Source organism: Rana temporaria, chromosome 2 (assembly GCF_905171775.1).
Source record: "Rana temporaria chromosome 2, aRanTem1.1, whole genome shotgun sequence".
Lineage (NCBI taxonomy): Eukaryota > Metazoa > Chordata > Amphibia > Anura > Ranidae > Rana > Rana temporaria.
In genome coordinates, this window is record NC_053490.1 from 130756937 (window position 1) to 130777693 (window position 20757).

Consider the following 20757-nt stretch of genomic DNA (forward strand, 5'->3'; position numbering starts at 1 on the left):
CATTCTAATTCTGTCTCCAATACAGAGTCAGAGGCCTGAAACAGATATTCAGTAAAGAAATGTGTAAATGCTTAATTCATGTCAGCAATTAACAAGGTGAATAAAAGTGGAAATTGCGGTCTGGCAGCAAAAATACAGCCACCCTTTTCCCAACCTCGTATATACTGCATATAGTGCTGGTTAAATCTGTGGGGGGGGTTCTTCTCCGGTTGTGTGTCAGGTCCCTTGCCATGTCATTACATACAGTTCAGGACAAGCTATCATGCATTATTATATGGTACCCAAGAGTGGAAGACTGGAGCAAGGGTTGCCATGGGCAGAGGTGTAAGGTAGGTCAGAGTTTGACAAATTTGCTTGGAATCTAGGAGCCAAAAAACGCACCTGTCCTGCCAAGCTTGCGCGCAAGAAGCGAACGCATGCGTGAGTAGCGCCTGCATATGTAAACGGTATTCAAACCACACATGTGAGGTATTGCCGCGATTGGTAGAGCGAGAGCAATAATTCTAGCCCTAGACCTCCTCTGTAACTCAAAACATGCAACCTGTAGAATTTTTTAAACGTCGCCTATGGAGATTTTAAAGGGTAAAAGTTTGTCGCCATTCCACGAGCGGATGCAATTTTTGAAGTGTGACATGTTGGGTATCAATTTACTCGGCATAACATTATCTTTCACAATATATAAAAAAAATTGGGCTAACTTTACCGTTGTCTTATTTTTTTAATAAAAAAAAAAAATTTCCCCAAAAAAGTGCACTTGTCAAACCGCTGCGCAAATACGGTGTGACAGAAAGTATTGCAACAACCGCCATTTTATTCTCTAGGGTGTTGGAATAAAAAATATATATAATGTTTGGGGGTTCTAATTGGAGGGAAGGAGATGGCAGTGAAAAACGCATTAGAACTGCTGTTTTGCTACTTGTAATGCAACCACTTGTAATGCCAACGGCCACCACAAGATGGCGCCAGTTCACAGAAGGAAGCTTAGGCCTGCAGAAGGCCGCGGCCTTCGGCAGGCCTAAGCTTCCTTCTGTGAAGGCCGCAAAGTCGCGGCCTCAATTACCGGTGGGCGCGGCCGGTAATTAAGGCCTTGGCTTTGCGGCCTTCTGCAGGCCTAAGCTTCCCTGGGCGCACGGTCACAATTTCTTGTCGAGCCCTGAGCTAAGTATTAATTTCGATTGCTTCACCTAGACAAAGTGAGCAGCATATGTTGGGGGAGGGGGTGGAATTGTCTTTTTTTTTTTTTTTTTTTTTTTTACTGTAGCCTGCTCAATGGGCACTGAATCATTCCCATCTTCTTTGTATCGCAAGTAAGAAAGTGAGCCCCAGATGCTGTAAAACTGAGCTCAAAATTAGGCTAATCTTCCTGGCTGTGTGATGTGGCACCAATGTCTGGATTACAAGAGTTACTGAATAGAATTACAAATCCTTTAATATAAAGTAGTGAATTAATGGTCAACTGTGCATTTTAAGGCTTGCCTGGTATTTCCCTGTCTTCTAACCGCTCCAATTCATGTTTGAGACGATGTACAGATGTAAATATAAAACCTTAATTGGTATATATTGCAATAATAAAAATTTCAGCCTTATAGTAGAATATATATTTTTTGCTCTCTGTGTTTTATCATTCATTTTTTTTATTTACAGGACAGTCTGATCTCTTAGGATCTCTTAGGATATTGATCATCAGCCTAGAATTGATATTTATCGGGTAAGAATGTTCTTGCAGTGTTTTTAAAGCAACCTGTCAGCTGTACCTCCTGTTATGCTAAAACTATAATCGGTTCCTTCTTTGTACTAGGTAGAAAACATCTCACGGTGCCGAATTCAGTTCCATAGGAAAGCAGTCATATTTTCTTGGGGCATTCCTTAGGCTGGCCATAGATGATATAATTTTCTTTCCTTCCATCGCTGGTGACAGGAAAGAAAATTGATCACGGTTGGTGTTGAAGGGGGAATGCCCCCTGCTGTGTCATTGCATTCTGGCAGCAGGAGGCGCAGGGAGCATTTCCGGCCAGCAGAATACAAAAGCTATAGCTGCTTACAGTAACCATATGTGAAAAAAATATGACATGCTTGTACCCAAGTTGATTGTACAATCAGCCTGCCCTTACATGGTTGGAATCTTGGCCTGTTCAGCTGTGCTCTCAGATCACAATACTAGCTGAAAATTATAATTTGATATGTAAAATCATTCCAAATGTGTGTGTGTGTATATACTGTGTGTTTAGCTATAAAAATATATCTTATACAACAGTCTCTACATAGCTCCTATAGATTGGCTCCGATTATCTGAGCTTTTGTTGTGTTTGAATCACAGAGAGCTGGTATTGTTTTGAAAAATGTGTTTTTATACAGTTTTTCCTTTTACATTTGTATATGTATTCCAACTCTTTGAATGTATTTTTCTATTCCACAGCTGAGAGACCCACAGTTTTATTTTTTAACGTGGCAAGAAATTTATGGACTTGTACATGATGAATTGTGAATTGTTAGCAACATGCAGTGCCTTGGGGTACCTGGAGGGAGATACCTACCACAAAGAACCTGATTGCCTTGGTGAGCAAAAGACACACACACACACAAAATTGGTTTAACCATGCTGGTGTTTATTTATAAAGCTAAATGTAAAAATACTTAAAAGCCCAACTCCACTCAAGTAAAAAAAAAAAGCTGTGTCAGCACTTCTAGGGCTATTTGCAAATTTATGTCTAGGGGAACAATAAATTACAACTTGCATACCCAATCCACTTCACCCTTCTGCTAGACCCGTCCCACATTGTCTTCTCCCCCATGCTCCAGTGGTTTAAGGTCCTGATGTCATCAAGATACTGAGGGTAAGTCTACTGCCAGAGTATGAGGGAGCACCATGCCAGGAAAGTGAAGGATCGGGTAAGTAAACGTGTTTCTCCCCTCCCTTAGACAAAGCAAGCGTTTTAACAAATGTAGTGTAGAGGCAGCACCACTGCAAGAGATAATTTTACATTTTCCAAGAGTTGGGCTTTAAAAAAACATGTTGTGTATATGCGCTGTTCATACACATGGCCACATGTTTGCACTGTGATAATGCTTGCTGTGCCATAATTGTGACTGCAGCTATACCTCCTATTGCATTGTCCTCCTCACTACAGTGCAGGAACAGATCAGTACATGGTTGTCTAGTCAGATCATATACTCCCTCCACAAACCTTTCCTCCCCTGGTACCTAAACTCTAAATCACTCTTGTAATACACAATTGGCACTGTTCACCTTAATCCTGCCAAAATTGTCCTAAATATGTTTCCAATAGTGAAACAGGTAGAAGATGCCACCAAATAGTTACTGCTTTTGATTTTCAAGATCAATTCTAAGTTCTCAGAGACAGTTGCAGACTTAGGCCCCTTTCAGACTGGGGCGGGAGCCGCGGTGGCGGTATAACGCCGCAAAAAATAGCGGTGCTATACCGCTGGGATTGACGTGGGAATCAGCCGCTAGCGGTGTGGTATTAACCCCCGCTAGCGGCCGATAAAGGGTTAATACCGCCCGCAATGCGCCTCTATAGAGACGCATTTCGGGCGGTATTGCAGCGGTTTCCTATTGTTTTCAATGGAAAGGAGCGGTATACATGCTGCTCCTCTCACCGCTCCAAAGATGCTGCTGACAGGAGATTTTTTTGTCTCCCGCCAGCGCATAGCCTCAGTGTGAAAGCCCTCGGGCTTTCACATTGAGTCTGCAGTGAAGGAGTTTTTAAGGCGGGATAGCAGCGCTATTTTTAGCACTGTACCGCCTGAAAAACTCCTCAATGTGAAAGGGGCCTTAGGCAATAGCTTTGCAAGACAGAACTGACCAAATATGCCCAAGTTATCTTGCAATGTAGTTCCTTGTTTAAAAAAAAAGAGGTAAAGCTAAAGAGAGGGAGTTTTGAGATATAGATTACTGTAGATTATGACCTGAAGACTAAAGCTTGCCCCAGTAATTCCTCCATCCACACATTCGAGATGTGTGAATCCTCCCCACTGTGTCATTGTATTCCAACAGCAGAACTCCCTTGCCTTCAGCATATGCGGATCAGCAGTAATCGCGCAACATTTTCCCAACCAGCCTGTTCATGACAAATCAAAACGATGGGCTGTTTTTTATTTCGTTTTTTTTTTTTTTACCAGAATTTAGCCTTATACAGTAGGTTTTATTTTGGTTGTTTTATGGTCATTACCCAATGGAATACAACAATTAATGCACTTGTTCAATTCATTTTAAAACACTCCCACTAGCCTAGTGTGCTCTTTGTTGCAAATATTTGGTTCCATGCAGCATTGTGCAGTAAGGATTTGTTTGATAGGACAAGAATTCCAAATTTCAAAAAGCCTAACAAAATGCTTTTCTTTCCTGTAACTTGTGAGAAATGTGATTTACACCATGATCACTATTTCCGAAGTTGTCTGTAACCTACACATTTGTAATAAGCTCTGTGTTTGAAATTAATAGATCCAACAGAGCATTTTTTCTTGTTGGGGCTTTCACTTGTTTCATGAAATTGTCCTGCAATACATGTCAAAGGCAAGCCTATGTTGACTTATCAGTTCGAATTGCTACGTTAATATCAGGATAGCACCATCACACTTGTGTCATTTATCATATATCATATCGTAAACCAACTTTCAAATCATTCTTCACATACATAAACACCCCTTCAGCTATTCTTTCCCTCCGAAATAGAGTGTACCCCTCAATATTTGCAGCTCAGTTATGTGAGCTGTTCAGCCAGGTTTCTGATATTTTTACAAACTCAAAGTGCTCCTCAAATAACAGAAGTTCTAGTTCATCTATCTTGTTTACCATACTTCTTGCATTTGTAAACATACCTAATTTTGTCTTATTTAATATTCTAATATTACATTTTATTTTAACCATAACTTGATGCCAATTCTCTTTAAGGGACAGTTCACACCATAGAAATGCAGTCTGGATGTGTTCTGGTTGCGCGTTTTGGTGCATTCCTGTGTGTTTTTGATGCAGTCCAGTGCATTTTTTCCACCTTTTTTTTTTTTTGTTTCTTAACCTAAAATAAGGACATGTATGTTCCAGTGCATTTTTGATGTTTTACCAAGTTCCAGTGCAGAAAACATGCAGCATGTTCTACTTTTTTTTCTGGAATTGGAACGCACTGGAACTGACTGCACTGGTGTGAACTATGGCATTGAAAACCATATAACCTACTATATTCATGCGTTTTTGATGCAGAAAAAAATGCACTGGACTGCATGTGATGTAAACTGGCCTAAGGGCTCCATTCACACCATGGCGTTTTGTTTTGTGGGAGGAAAAAATAATTTTGGTATTTTTCGTGGTTTCTAACACTCCATCGTTCATCTTTTCCTCCATAGAAAGTGTGAAAGATTTAATCCGTTACCTACGGCATGAAGATGAAACCAGAGATATTCGGCAACAGCTGGGAGCAGCTCAGATCTTACAGAATGATCTTGTGCCTTTAGTCATACAGCATCATAATGACAAACAACTCTTTGATGCTGTTATTAGGTAATCTAATGTACCACGTCGTCATAGGTTTTCTGTGTATCATAGAGCATTATCTCCTAAGAGACTCGCATAGCTCTCCGCTGGACACTAGTGTTATTTTACACTACGCCTGCATTTTATGCTTCATTCATACATACAGGACACGGTGGTATCCAACAGTTGTCTGCATAAAGGTACAGAGAACATTCCATGGTAGGAGGAGAAACTAGTCACAGCCTGATTGGTCATATGACTGAATACCTCTCCTCACGGATCTAAAGACCCCCTTTTCCTTTTAGTTTTATTTAGATGTAAATCTGGGAAGACCGCAAAATGCATTGTTGAATTGCATTAGTTTTTACTATTTTACCAGCCAAAAGTTATGCAGCTTTTTAAAGCTAATCTGTCACACTGCACATCCAATAAGATTCATCTGTGGCTGTTTCCTAGTTCATTTTTACTGCTTCCTTGAATAACTCGGCTTCAGGATAGGCCATCCAAAGATTGTTGACGTAAATCTATCACGATAAAGGTACAGGGGCTAGCAATTTTTTCCTCTTAAAAATGCTAGTTGCCTGGCTGTTATACCAAGCCACAGACTTGGAAACCGTATTCTGATGAAAAGTCAAGTCCTTATCTACATGCTTGTTCTGGATCCTTCACAGAGTATTTATGCCAGAGGGTTAGAAAGACAGCCTTGCAACTTTAATTTTAAGAAGAGCTTGGCAATAGCAGCCCCATGTTCCTATCATGACAAGTTTTCATAAAGTAAAACAAACCTTCATGGGGTTGGTAGGTAGGATAGCACATTTGCTGTGCTGTCTTTTTAAGCCGAAAATACATGTTTAAATAAAAACATACGGTATACGTTTGCACCTGTATGCATATGTGATTACAAACCGTATACTGACAGCCTTAAATATCATCTATTACAGTAAACTAAAAAGATTACATTTTTATAGATTTTCATTAAAACATATCATGATATATTGTATATATTAGATGATTATAAGGTTTATTATATATGTAAATATTTTAATCTGTGTTGTTTAATTATTTACAGTAGTTAATCCTATTTTTATAATCTGTAAAATACTCATGGCTTGTAATGTAAGTTGTAATGAAACTATTTAGCCATATCAAAAATGTTATCAATTGCAGGTTGATGGTAAATCTTACCCAGCCAGCTCTTCTGTGTTTTGGGAAAGTTCCTCAGGATCCCACCTTCCGCCATCATTATTTGCAGGTTGTGTCATATTTGCAGGCTTATAAACAGGTGAGTTTATGCGTTGATGTACAATATTAATGCATTCAGACATTGAAAAAGCACATGAAAGCATATAAACAGTGTGTTCAGTGATTGTTGAGTGAGGTATAAAAGGAAAATGACAATGATATTTTCCTAATGATGTATGTTTACCTTTTAAAGCGGGGGTTCACCTGAAAAACACATTTTTAACATTAGAATGAGGCCAATTGTGGGAAGCACAATCGGGTGTTTTTTTTTTTTAAATCAATGCAGTACATACCTTTTTAGAGATAGATGTTCTCCGCGAGCTGCGGGACTGGTCGTTCCTATTTGATTGACAGCTCTTCCGACCGTTGCATACAGAGCGTCACGAGTTGCCGAAAGTAGCCGAACGTCGGTGCGCAGGCGCCGTATAGAGCCGCACCGACGTTCAGCTTCTTTCGGCAACTGGTGACGGTCGGAAGGCTGTTAATCAAATAGGAACGCCCAGTCCCGAAGATCATACCCAGAAGACGCGGAGAACATCTATCTCTAAAAAGGTATGTACTGCATTGATTTAAAAAAAAACACCCGATTGTACTTCCCACAATTGGCCTCAATCTAATGTTAAATTTTTTTTCCAGGTGAACCCCCGCTTTAACTCCAAATATCTTCCAATGAAATGTAATCTGATTGGATACAGCTCCTGTTCGGCTAAAAAAAATTCCAGCAGATGAACAGTGGATGGTAGGACCACCCTACATAGCAAATTTTGGCCAGTTGGTTTATCAGGATTGTATGGCTAGATTTAAAGTTATTTTTGTACACGGGTGATCAACATAGGAGGGTGGATGCTGTTGATGCCCAAAATTTACAAGTGAAGAGGAACATAGCAACCCGAGCAGGCTTTATAAACCTGTCTGATCTATTGTTTCCCCCGGAAGTGGATGGTTGGTGGTGTCTCTGGGCACCCATAAACATGAGGTCCTCTTCTCATTTGTATAGGTAGCCTTCTAACAGCCTCTGGGGTTGTGGGTAGGGTTGAGTGAACCCAAACTGTAAAGTTCGGGTTCGGTACGGACTTTGGGTTTTTCCCGAACCCGAACCATTGAAAAAAGTTTGGGTCCGGGATCGGAGTTCGGGAGAAAAAAAAATCCGCGGAGCTCCCTGCAAATTCAATAACCAGACCCTTTAGGTATGGTATGGATATTAAGGGGAACCCCGCCGTCAATTTAAAAAAAAAATGACGTGCGGTTCCCCCTAAATATCCATAACCAGACCCGTTATCCGAGCACGTTGACCTGGTCGGCCACAGAAAAGAGGGGGGGGGCAGAGTGCGGCCCCCCCCTCTCCTGAACCGCACCAGGCCACATGCCCTCAACATGGGGAGGATGTTGATGGGGACAAGGGTCTCATCCCCACAACCCTTGCCCGGTGGTTGTGGGGGTATGCGGGTGGGAGGTTTATCAGAATCTGGAAGACCCCTTTAACAAAGGGGACCCCCAGATCCTGACCCCCCCCCCCCCCTGTGTGAAATGGTAATGGGGTACACTGTACCCCTACCATTTCACGAAGGAAGTGTAAAGTCTTGTAAAAAAAAAACACACTGACACCGTAGAATAAAGTTCTTTATTAATAAAAAAAAAAAAAACTCCAGCGGTGATAATCCACTCGTTCCCGGCTTCCTGCAATGTCCTGATCCTGCGACGGCTGCGGGTGATCTCCAGCGATGAGAAGATCCTGCGTCGTTTGATCTCCGCTCCAGCGATGAGAAGAACCATCCATCCAGCGCAGCAGCATCCCCGACCTCCTCTCAGCGCTGGACACAGCCCAGCGAATGACGCGACTGCAGCTGTGACATTACTTATATAGAGGAGGCAGGGCCACCCGTCGCGTGACCCCGCACCCTCTGACGTACCCTCTGCTACGTCACTGGGGAAGCCCAGGAAGAGGAAAGACCTTGGGCTTGTTTTTTTTTTTTTTTAAAGTTCGGGTTCGGACCCGAACCCGAACATCCAGGTGTCCGCTCAACTCTAGCCGTGGGTTGTGCAGCTGAAAGTTGTATGGCAGGATCTAGTGGAATTCATTGTCTAGTTAATAATTTTCACTAAAGTATTTTTACTTCAGATTAAACCTGCTTCAGCTGAGGTGTGTCCCCAGGTTTCTAAAAAAAGGTTTACTTAGGGCCCATTTACACTATGTGCAGTTACCTGCATTTTTCCTGTGTTTTCTGTATGTCGGATTCACACCAGAATGCAGTATTTCCCTGCATTCCAGATCGGTATGATATTATGCAACATGTTTTTATAACTGTGCTGTTGTGCAGTGACATGAATTAATTGTCCCTTCATAAAAGTAAATAAATGAAATTCCGCGCTTGGGTGTTAATTAAAGGTTGCAGCCCCCCAAAATTCTCCCAATGGGAGGACAATAAGGTGAAAGATATAAAAAGCGGTGTTGGCACCACCTATTAAGATATCTGCAAATAAGTGAAAAAGATGTGTGGAAAAAAACTACCAATATTAAACTCAAACTATTAAAACATAGGTAAACTATGAATTGTAAACTCACAATGTGTAAGGTGCAAAAAACCTTAATAGGTGTGTTGTACACTCAGGTGGTGTCTAAATGTAGTGAAAGCTCATCAAGTGGTGTGAAGGGAGTGAACCACAGGTGGGAAATTGAAGGCTAGACCTCCTCACTAAATGTATAAATAAACAAGGGATATAAACATGAATAGTGTATCAACCAACTCAAAAACGGCCTGGAGGTTTGTCAGATGCAAAAGATTTTCCAGTGGTATCACTTTTTAATACAGCAGTGGACAGCGGGACAGTGCCCAGTGTCTTGCCTTCACGGAGTTGGAGAGGAGGACTAAATCAGTTCGAGTGAGCAGCTATTAGGAGGTCCAGAAGCTTGGCTGTGGATTTTACCTTACACGCTGTCTGCCCCTGGTGGAGCGCTGTGATTTGGTGAGTGGGAACATATGTGGGGGATCACCGAAGTCACATGATTGTACCACTATCGGCACGGAGCACCCATCACTGCATTAACTGCTTATGAATACCCCCCCTCACAGTTTTTGATTCATACCTGTATATGGAGATCTCTGGGATTCTTATGAACGCAATTTAAAGGGCATGTGCAATATGAGATATTAATAGGCCGTTATCGGATACCCTTTTATACAGCCTGGATTGCACATTTACAACATATGGTTTATGGACTGAACTGTCGGTTGGCTTAAATTGGCACTTTGCTATATACGTGGTAGTTAACCTGCCATCTCACGCAGCTGTTTGAGTTGGTTGATACACTGTTCATGTTTATATAATTTGTTTATACATTTAGTGAGGAGGTCTAGCTTTCAATTTCCCACCTGGGGTTCACTCCCTTCACAGCACTTGATGACCTTTCACCACATTTAGGCACCACCTGAGTGTCCAACACACTTATTAAGGTTTTTTGCACCTTACACATTGTGAGTATACAATTCATAGTTTACTTGTTTACATGGTTTGTGTTTAACCACTTCATTACTGGGCACTTAAACCCCCTTCATGCCCAGACCAATTTTCAGCTTTCAGCGCTGATGCATTTTGAATGACAATTGCGCGGTCATACAACACTGTACCCAAATTATATTTTCTCTTTCGTTCATAGACGGACACAGCCTTCTTTGACATTAGGGTTATGCTTCTTCCTACCAGGAGAGTTTAGGCAGAATTTAACAGCACTTAAAGTGTTAAAACCTTTCCTTCGTGCCGCTCCTCCCAGGGGGCGTGCCTCCCCCAGGCATAACCCACACCCTGCTCTAGGAGCCTCAGTCTTTTTCTGCCTAACGACAGGAGAGGAGTCGGGCACTTCTAGAGTCCTGTACTCTGGAGTTTTTTTTCTTGCGATTTTTCTCGCTTTTATTATTTTTGCATTTTTGAATCCTGTGATTCTTCTATCAACAGCTGACTGGGTGACAGGCTGGGTCCTCGACCCTTGTAGTCCCCCCCCATGTTCGGCCATCGAGCGTGTGCCGGCCCTTAGCTCAGCTTTGGGACGTCTACGACAGGCCCCGTTGCTCCAGGGGCGGCCGGGGAACTTCGGTTCTAGGGCACACATATGACCGGTCGCTATGGCTGAGTCACAGTGTGTCTGGCCGACAGCATGCCGTTTATGGACGTTGGTTCTGTCTGGGATACCTCCAGCCGGGTAGTCGCAGGAGGGGTAAGTAGTGGCCCCTTTCTCAGGTAAGTGGTCTGGCTGGAATGTTCCCAGGGGAGGTCGACTGAGGGTTTTTTCCCTGCTTTCCTCTCTCCCTTATTCCTCTCCCTCCTTCCCTTGTGGGTAGAGGCTGTGAGGGTTTTTTTTTTCTGGGGCTCATATACACAGGGCCTTTCATGTGTGTTGTGAGGTGATTTTTTTTGTGCTGGCATTTGCTGTGTCACTGTCCTTTTAAATGCTGTGCAACGGCTGCCATTTTACCGGAGCCCCGCTCTATATAGCTCGGCGGCCATTTTCCTGTGGTCCTATGCTGTTTTCTCAGCATTCGGCGGCCATCTTGCTTTTTCGTCTGCCTCGTGTGACGGCTTTGGCGCTGCAAAAGACCGCGGATCTGTCTGAGGAGAAGACAGACACGGCGCTGCACGGCTTCTCAGCACACCTTGTCCTTCTCGGACCGCGCTGCACCAGGTGGGGTGGTGAGAACCAGGGGCCCCCATACTCTGCAATAGCAGCAGGGAGGTGACCAGTGTTTTTTTTTTTTTTTTTGTCCTGCTTTGCAGGGTGGGTGACTCAGCGCTGACACTAATGAACCTGAGCCAGGTCTCCCCCTCCAGCTATGCCTGAGTTAACCCTTAACGCCCCTTACCCTGCCACATCTATTATGTTGGCTGTCCTGGGTTTCTTGCCAGGTTTGAAGCAGCAAGTGCCCGGATGGGGGGTAAAAAGCGCCCCCTCCCTGAGCCTGCTTCTGGGGATGTCTCTGACGCAGAATTGCTGTTTTCTGGTTCTGTTATGTCAGAGGCTGCGGGCTTAACCCACATGGATAGTGAGGATGACTCGGCTGCAGAGTCAGTTGCTAGAATTTGTTGGAGCTCTTGTTTCTGCGGTGCGTGAGGATGTGGCGGAGACACCACCTGTGTCGGTACCTTTCGGGTTCCGCAGACCACCACGCACCGCTAAAGTGTTTCCTTGTGTTCCTTATTTGGACAATATGTTATACAAGGAATGGGATGCACCGAAAAAGTTTGTCAAAAAACTTTGCAACCTGTTACTCCCTTGAGGGGGACTTAAAAAAAAAAAAGTAGGTCTCTCCTCCGCCAGTGGACCCCCCTGTGTCCAGTCTGAGCAAGGCCACCACGTTGCCTGTGGAAGGGGCTCCTGCATTTCAGGATCCCGCTGATAGGAGAGTGGAGGCCGTGGCCCGCTCCCTATTCACGGTGGTGGGTTCGGCGGTGAGGGCGAAGCTCCTGCTGCAGGAGCTGGAAGAAGGGGACGCCTCCGAGTCCTCTAGGGACCTGGCTGAACAATTGGTTCAGGGTCAGAAATTTCTCTGCGAGGCGGCCATGGATACGATACGGGGCTTCTGTCTATGCAGTGGTTCTGCGCCGCCTTGTGTGGCTGAAGAGCTGGTCTGCGGACTAGTCCTCTAAGGAGGCCTTGGTGATGGCCTTTAAGGGTGAACGGTCCTTTTGGGACTTCCCTGAATGGCATCATTGAGGATGCTACGGGTGGTAAGCTCATGCTGTTCCCACAGTCTGGGAAGGGCTAGGGATCTCGCCCTGTGCAAGGACCCTCCTTGACTACCTCTGAGCGTTTTTTCGCCCGCCCTGTGCGGTGGGGGTAGGTCTACATGGTGCTTAAATCCCCGCTGCGGGGCAGCAGCGCACCTGATACCGCATGCCTAACAAGTCTGCGGACATACCTGCTTCCGCCTGAAGGTCTGCTCCCGCCCGTGTCTCGAGTGGGAGACTGGCTTCGCACATTCGTGGCTCGGTGGAGGTCTCTCCTCTCCGACCGTTGGGGTTGCGAAGTGGTTTCCTTGGGGTACAAGATTGAGTTTCTCTCCTGTCTGCCAAACAGGTTTTTTACCTCCGGCCTCTGACCTCCTCCGGTTCGCCGGTTGTCTCTGTCAGGGGCTGTCCAGGATCTTCTGGTCAGGGGAGTGATTGTGCCAGTTCCCTCGTTGGAACGGTCTCAGGGGTTTTACTCCATTGTCCCCAGGGAGGATGGGGCCCGGTCAATCCTGGGCCTCAAGTCCCTCCTTTGTTTTGTCAAGGTGCAAACTTTCAGGTGGTGTCGATTCGCTTGGTAATAGCGGCACTCCATCAGGGGGATTTTCTGGCATCCTTGGATGTCATGAACGTGTACCTGCATGTTCGCATATCCTCAAAGCACCAGAGATTCTGTGCTTTGCGGTCGGGGGGGACCATTTCCAATTGGTGTCCTTCCCATTCGGCGGGTTTTCGCCAAGGTGCTCGTCCCGATACTGGCCCGGCTGTGACAGCGGGGTTTGTTATCATGGGATGTCTGGACGACATTCTCCTACGAGCTTCTTCGAGCTCTGCATTGGTGGAGCCGTGTCTATCATGTGTCAGGCTCTCCGAGTGTTCGGCTGGTTTCTGGATTATCCTGAAATCAGGGTTGATTCCGTCTCAGGGACTGGAATACCTGGGACTAGTCCTGGATTGCCCCGGGGCGGCAGTGTTTTTCTCTTAACGGAAAAACTTCAGACTCTGCTATCTGCTGTGGTCGTTTTTGTCACAAATTTTTTCACTTATTTGGAGATTCTTAATAGGTAGCGCCAACACCCCTTTTTATATCTTTCACTTCATACACGTCACATAATGTGATAAAACTGCGCATTACACTGCCCCCTGCCACGTGGCTCTGCAGCTCATAATGCTGGTGCCCACACATTGGTTTTAGTGTGCAAAAAATGAGAGTGTATGTTGTTGTGCCTAGTGCCCTTGATAGTGTAAAAAAACTAAATTATAAAGTGCAAATAAAGTCTGAAACCTTCCTCCTTGGAGTCCTTGGTAAATAGTAAATACACAAATATATAAGTGGATCATGTATGAATATCAATATCATAAAATCAAACACTGATACCTAGATAAAATACAGTGATTAAAATGTAAAACACAATGTGTACTGCGAAAAAATCGCAACAAGATGGCATAATCACAGTATAGTCGCATAAACTGAAAAAAATCTTTAAAAGTGCAACGTGTATATGCAATTCATAAGTGAGTCCATAATATTGCCAAGCTCAAGTGCAAGCAAAGTCTGAAACCTTCCTCTTTAATGTCCTTTGTATTGGTGAATACATAAATATAAGTGGCTCATATATAAATATTGATTTCCTAAAATCAAGCACTCATTCCTAGATATACTCTAATACAGTGATTAACCGTGCAAATAACTGAAACACAATGTGTACTGTGAAAAATATCGCTACAAAATGACGTAATTGCAAAAACACTATCGCAATATAATCCTATAAACTGAGAAAGTCCTTTAAAAGTGCAACATGTATATGTCATTAATGAGTGAGTCTATATAATTAGGATAATAATCCGTAATCAGAAAAGTGCTGGTAGTTGTATGGAGGAAAAATCGTGCTTAAACTTAAATCGGTGAATAAAGAAAATAAACAGTGAGTGAGTAACTTGTATAGCGCTACAAATGCGAACTAAATCGCCTCATGGCGCTTTTTGCATCCAGTGGCGTCTTGTGTCTTCAGAAGAGGCGGGTCTTATGTTTTTTTCTGAAGGCCGGATGGTTTTCTTCCATGCGGATGTTCGTGGGTAGAGCGTTTTTAATAGCCGTGGTCCTTGGACTGCAAATCTTTGGTCAGTTGACTGGAGGGTGTGACTAGGGGTGTAGTGTTTTTTTTATTTTAACGCATAGGTATTGAGGAGCGTTTTCTTGTGTGCATTTGTGAGTGAGGCAGAGGGTCTTGAATGTAACATGATCCTTCACGGCTAGCCAATGGAAGGTCCTCAGGGACGGGGTGATTGATTCCCAGGTTTTCTTTTCCCGTTATCGGTCTTGATTAGGTGTTCTGGACGACTTTGTAGACCCGAAATTTGGTATTTGGGGAGTCCAAGGTAGAGGGAGTTTGCGTAGTCGAGTCAGGAATTGATGATTGTTCCAACTACTACTGCTGTCCTCTTCTGGGATGAAGGGGATGAGTCTACGCAGCAGGCGGAGAAGGTAGTGAGATCTGCTGACTACTGATCGTATTTGTGCGTCCATAGTCATGTCTGAGTCAAAGATGACTCCAAGGCTTTTGACTTTGGTGCTTGGGGTGATGATTTGCCCAGGGATGGTGGGTGGTGTGCATGTTGTACTAGAGCAGTGATGGCGAACCTTTTTGAGCCCGAGTGCCCAAACTCCAACACAAAACCTAATTTTTTTTTGAAGTGCCAACACTGCAATTAAACATGAATACCAAGGTTTTCGTTTAGAAAAATCAACTCGTACACTTGTCCAAACTAATTAACAGCTTTTGTTTTAAAAGAAAAACACAATAACAGAGCTTTCTATTAAACATTTTTTTTTTATTGAAAAAGATTCTCAACAACTGTACTTGTGCATGTATTTTTGGATAAGGATACATTTGCAGATCGCTGGTAAAGATGCCTTTGCTGATCGCTGGTAAGGATGCCTTTGCTAGGCATTTTCAAAGATGGCTTTGCTGGGCATTTCCAAAGATGGCTTTGCTGGGCATTTTCAAAGATGACTTTGCTGGCCATTTTCAAAGATGACTTTGCTGGCCATTTTCAAAGATGACTTTGCTGGGCATTTTCAAAGATGACTTTGCTGGGCATTTTCAAAGATGACTTTGCTGGGCATTTCCAAAGATGGCTTTGCTGGGCATTTTCAAAGATGACTTTGCTGGCCATTTTCAAAGATGACTTTGCTGGGCATTTTCAAAGATGACTTTGCTGGGCATTTTCAAAGATGACTTTGCTGGGCATTTCCAAAGATGGCTTTGCTGGGCATTTCCAAAGATGGCTTTGCTGGGCATTTCCAAAGATGGCTTTGCTGGGCATTTCCAAAGATGGCTTTGCTGGGCATTTCCAAAGATGGCTTTGCTGGGCATTTCCAAAGATGGCTTTGCTGGGCATTTCCAAAGATGGCTTTGCTGGGCATTTCCAATGATGGCTTTGCTGGGCATTTCCAAAGATGGCTTTGCTGGGCATTTCCAAAGATGGCTTTGCTGGGCATTTCCAAAGATGGCTTTGCTGGGCATTTCCAAAGATGGCTTTGCTGGGCATTATTAAAGATGCCTTGGTAAGGCATCTTTAAAGATGCCATTGCTGGGCATTTTTAAAGATGCCTTGTCTGGGCATTGGTAAAGATTGGTAAAGATGCCTTGGCTGGGCATTAGATGCCTTGGCTGGGCATTGGTAAAGATGCATTTGCTTACACAAGGGATAGAGATCTACAATGCTGTGATGGGTACAGGCACAGTATACTTTGCATAGCTAAAAGACATTATTGAACATAAGCAGAGGATGAGTCTAATGATCTATTGCTGGGCATTATTAAAGATGCCTTGGCTGGGCATTGGTAAAGATGCCTTAGCTGGGCATTGGTAAAGATGCCTTGCCTGGGCATTATTAAAGATGCCATGACTGGGCATTTTTAAAGATGCCTTGGCTGGGCATTGGTAAAGATGCCTTGCCTGGGCATTATTAAAGATGCCATTGCTGGGCATTTTTAAAGATGCCTTGGCTGGGCATTGGTAAAGATGCCTTGCCTGGGCATTATTAAAGATGCCATTGCTGGGCATTTTTAAAGATGCCTTGGCTGGGCATTGGTAAAGATGCCTTGCCTGGGCATTATTAAAGATGCCATTGCTGGGCATTTTTAAAGATGCCTTGGCTGGGCATTGTTAAAGATGCCTTGCCTGGGCATTATTAAAGATGCCATTGCTGGGCATTTTTAAAGATGCCTTGGCTGGGCATTGGTAAAGATGCCTTGTCTGGGCATTATTAAAGATGCCATTGCTGGGCATTTTTAAAGATGCCTTGGCTGGGCATTGGTAAAGATGCCTTGCCTGGGCATTATTAAAGATGCCATTGCTGGGCATTTTTAAAGATGCCTTGGCTGGGCATTGGTAAAGATGCCTTGCCTGGGCATTATTAAAGATGCCATTGCTGGGCATTTTTAAAGATGCCTTGGCTGGGCATTGGTAAAGATGCCTTGCCTGGGCATTATTAAAGATGCCATTGCTGGGCATTTTTAAAGATGCCTTGGCTGGGCATTGGTAAAGATGCCTTGCCTGGGCATTATTAAAGATGCCATTGCTGGGCATTTTTAAAGATGCCTTGGCTGGGCATTGGTAAAGATGCCTTGTCTGGGCATTGGTAAAGATGCCTTGGCTGGGCATTGGTAAAGATGCCTTGCCTGGGCATTATTAAAGATGCCATTGCTGGGCATTTTTAAAGATGCCTTGGCTGGGCATTGGTAAAGATGCCTTGCCTGGGCATTATTAAAGATGCCATTGCTGGGCATTTTTAAAGATGCCTTGGCTGGGCATTGGTAAAGATGCCTTGCCTGGGCATTATTAAAGATGCCATTGCTGGGCATTTTTAAAGATGCCTTGGCTGGGCATTGGTAAAGATGCCTTGTCTGGGCATTGGTAAAGATGCCTTGGCTGGGCATTGGTAAAGATGCCTTGCCTGGGCATTATTAAAGATGCCATTGCTGGGCATTTTTAAAGATGCCTTGGCTGGGCATTGGTAAAGATGCCTTGCCTGGGCATTATTAAAGATGCCATTGCTGGGCATTTTTAAAGATGCCTTGGCTGGGCATTGGTAAAGATGCCTTGTCTGGGCATTGGTAAAGATGCCTTGGCTGGGCATTGGTAAAGATGCAATGACACATTTTTGTTTTTTTCATTTTAGCCCTTTGGATTCTTCTTTGCAATTCTTGTAGATTAGAATCTACAGCAGCTTCCAGACCCAGCAGAGCAGTGGGCATTTTTAAAGATACCTTGGCTGGGCATTTTTAAAGATGCCTTGGCTGGGCATTGGTAAAGATGCCTTGCCTGGGCATTATTAAAGATGCCATTGCTGGGCATTTTTAAAGATGCCTTGGCTGGGCATTGGTAAAGATGCCTTGTCTGGGCATTGGTAAAGATGCCTTGGCTGGGCATTGGTAAAGATGCAATGACACATTTTTGTTTTTTTTCATTTTAGCCCTTTGGATTCTTCTTTGCAATTCTTGTAGATTAGAATCTACAGCAGCTTCCAGACCCAGCAGAGCAGTGGGCATTTTTAAAGATACCTTGGCTGGGCATTTTTAAAGATGCCTTGGCTGGGCATTGGTAAAGATGCCTTGCCTGGGCATTATTAAAGATGCCATTGCTGGGCATTTTTAAAGATGCCTTGGCTGGGGGCTGGGCATTGGTAAAGATGCCTTGCCTGGGCATTATTAAAGATGCCATTGCTGGGCATTTTTAAAGATGCCTTGGCTGGGCATTGGTAAAGATGCCTTGCCTGGGCATTATTAAAGATGCCATTGCTGGGCATTGGTAAAGATGCCTTGGCTGGGCATTGGTAAAGATGCCTTGCCTGGGCATTATTAAAGATGCCATTGCTGGGCATTTTTAAAGATGCCTTGGCTGGGCATTGGTAAAGATGCCTTGTCTGGGCATTGGTAAAGATGCCTTGGCTGGGCATTGGTAAAGATGCAATGACACATTTTTGTTTTTTTCATTTTAGCCCTTTGGATTCTTCTTTGCAATTCTTGTAGATTAGAATCTACAGCAGCTTCCAGACCCAGCAGAGCAGTGGGCATTTTTAAAGATACCTTGGCTGGGCATTTTTAAAGATGCCTTGGCTGGGCATTGGTAAAGATGCCTTGCCTGGGCATTATTAAAGATGCCATTGCTGGGCATTTTTAAAGATACCTTGGCTGGGCATTTTTAAAGATGCCTTGGCTGGGCATTGGTAAAGATGCCTTGCCTGGGCATTATTAAAGATGCCATTGCTGGGCATTTTTAAAGATGCCTTGGCTGGGCGTTGATAAAGATTTGGGATGCTTTTGCACAATTAATGTGATTTTTGCTGTTGTATGCATGCTGATAACTTGTCAAACCTTGGCTCATACTCCGTTAGTTTGAGAGCAACACATACAGCACTCAAATCATCTGTTAGTCTATTTCTGGCATCACATTTGATATAATTCAATGCTGAAAACAGCTGCTCACAAGCATAGGATGACCCAAACAAAGTAAGGAAAGCAATCCCAAGTGTTTTCATTGCCTTAAAATTATTTGGCAGAGAATTCCACACTTTAAGTATTTCATTTTCTGAACTAGCAACTGTGCTGTCTTTGGTCATCCCTTCACACTCCATCTTTTCAAGAGTGGCACGCAGGTCAGAGAATTTATTTTTCCAGATAGAGCTTTCTTGAAATTCCAGTAGCTCCATTTCCAAATTTTCTAAATCTAACCAGTGTAAGCAGGAAAGATCAAGTTCTTCAAATTTGGCTTTATCTGGAGAAGTAAGAAAACTCAGGGTTGTTTCCATCTTACGGAACTGTACAAATCTGTTGCCAAAATTCTCCTTTGCAACTGCTATAATGCTAGAAAATTCTTTGTAGATTTCTTGATGGTTTGGATTGTCTGTAAATGTTGTAGAATTTTCCAAATGCATTTTTAGATTGGGAAAATATTTCAGCTGCCCACTTTCAAGGTCTCTTTCAAAAACCTGCAGTTTTCTCTCAAATGTTCTGATATCACAAAACATTCTTTCTGCCGTTTTCCCTAAACCTTGCAGTTTTTTGTTCAGGACATTAAAGTGTATTGTAAAATCAGTAAAAAACATGAGATTGGTGAGCCAGGTCATATCAGTGAGCTGTGGATATTCCTGCCCCTTGTCATTCATAAACAGCCTAATTTCATCCAAACAGGCTACAAATCTCTCCAAGACCCGTCCTCTGCTTAGCCATCGTACATTATTGTACATAAGTAAAGTATTATACTGTGCCTGTACCTCATCAAGAAGTGCTTGAAACTGTCGAAAATTAAGAGCACGAGCCATGATGTAATTCACCATTTTTGTGACATCCTTGAGGATATCGTCTAATATTTTGCTGCTTTCCTTGGCACAAAGAGCTTCTTGATGTATAATACAATGAAATTGAATGACTGGGTGCTTTGCTTCTTTGACAAAAAACTGTATGAAACCAGATGTTACCCCCACCATGGAAGGTGCCCCGTCACTAGTAACTGAAACCACTTTTTCTGGCCTTATGTCTTGTGAGACAAAAGCCTCCATCACAGCATTGTAGATATCTATCCCTTGTGTTCTTCCAGGCAAAGACAACAGTTTCATGAGCTCCTCTCTCATGGTGTCACCAACAGCATAACGCAAAATTACTGCTAGCCTTGCATGATTATTTATGTCTGTGCTTTCATCCAAGCACATGGAGTAACAGGCTGCCTTTTGTAAGTCAGTGGTGAGCTGCTGACTAACATCACTTGCCATACGCAGGACTCTATCTTTAACAGTATTTCTGCTAAGTGGCATTTCAGAGATTCGTTGCTTAATTTTGTCCTTGTTTGGAAATTCATGAAAAAGGGAATTACTCACAGCCAACATGGCCGTTTTGATAAAATCGCCATCAGAGAGGGGCTTTCCATGTTTTGCTATGCACAGTGAAATTTCAAAGCTGGCATTTGCCAGATAATTTGTTTTAGAAAGATAGTTGCAAAAACTACGATACTGGCAGTGATATCTCTTCAATTTCCCATCAAGAAACTCTTTTCTTTCAGCTACACCAAGTTCGGCAACACTTTTGTGGTTGGTATCAAAATGACGTTTGACACTAGATGTGCGAGATACCACACTTTCACTACACAGAACACATAACGCTTTCCCATTGCGTTCAATCACTCCAAATGACTGTGTCCAGGTCTCTTGGAATGATCTTCCACTATCTGTTTTTAATTTTGCTTTTTTTGATGTACTCATTTTTGGTTGTTCATGTCTACAAAAAACACAAAATGTATAAAATAAGG

At 43.3% G+C, this 20757-nt stretch overlaps 1 protein-coding gene across 2 annotated transcripts in view; it reads left to right on the forward strand.

Moving 5' to 3' along the window:
* TIMELESS (timeless circadian regulator) overlaps positions 1–20757 on the forward strand; it is a 189821-nt gene that overhangs the window by 35214 nt on the left and 133850 nt on the right. For both annotated transcript variants that reach the window (XM_040341046.1, XM_040341047.1), the window contains exons 2-5: positions 1645–1708; positions 2417–2556; positions 5362–5515; positions 6656–6770. In XM_040341046.1, the coding sequence (XP_040196980.1) occupies positions 2460–2556; positions 5362–5515; positions 6656–6770 (366 nt within the window). In that variant the 5' untranslated portion in view covers positions 1645–1708; positions 2417–2459. The remainder of the gene's footprint in view (positions 1–1644; positions 1709–2416; positions 2557–5361; positions 5516–6655; positions 6771–20757) is intronic.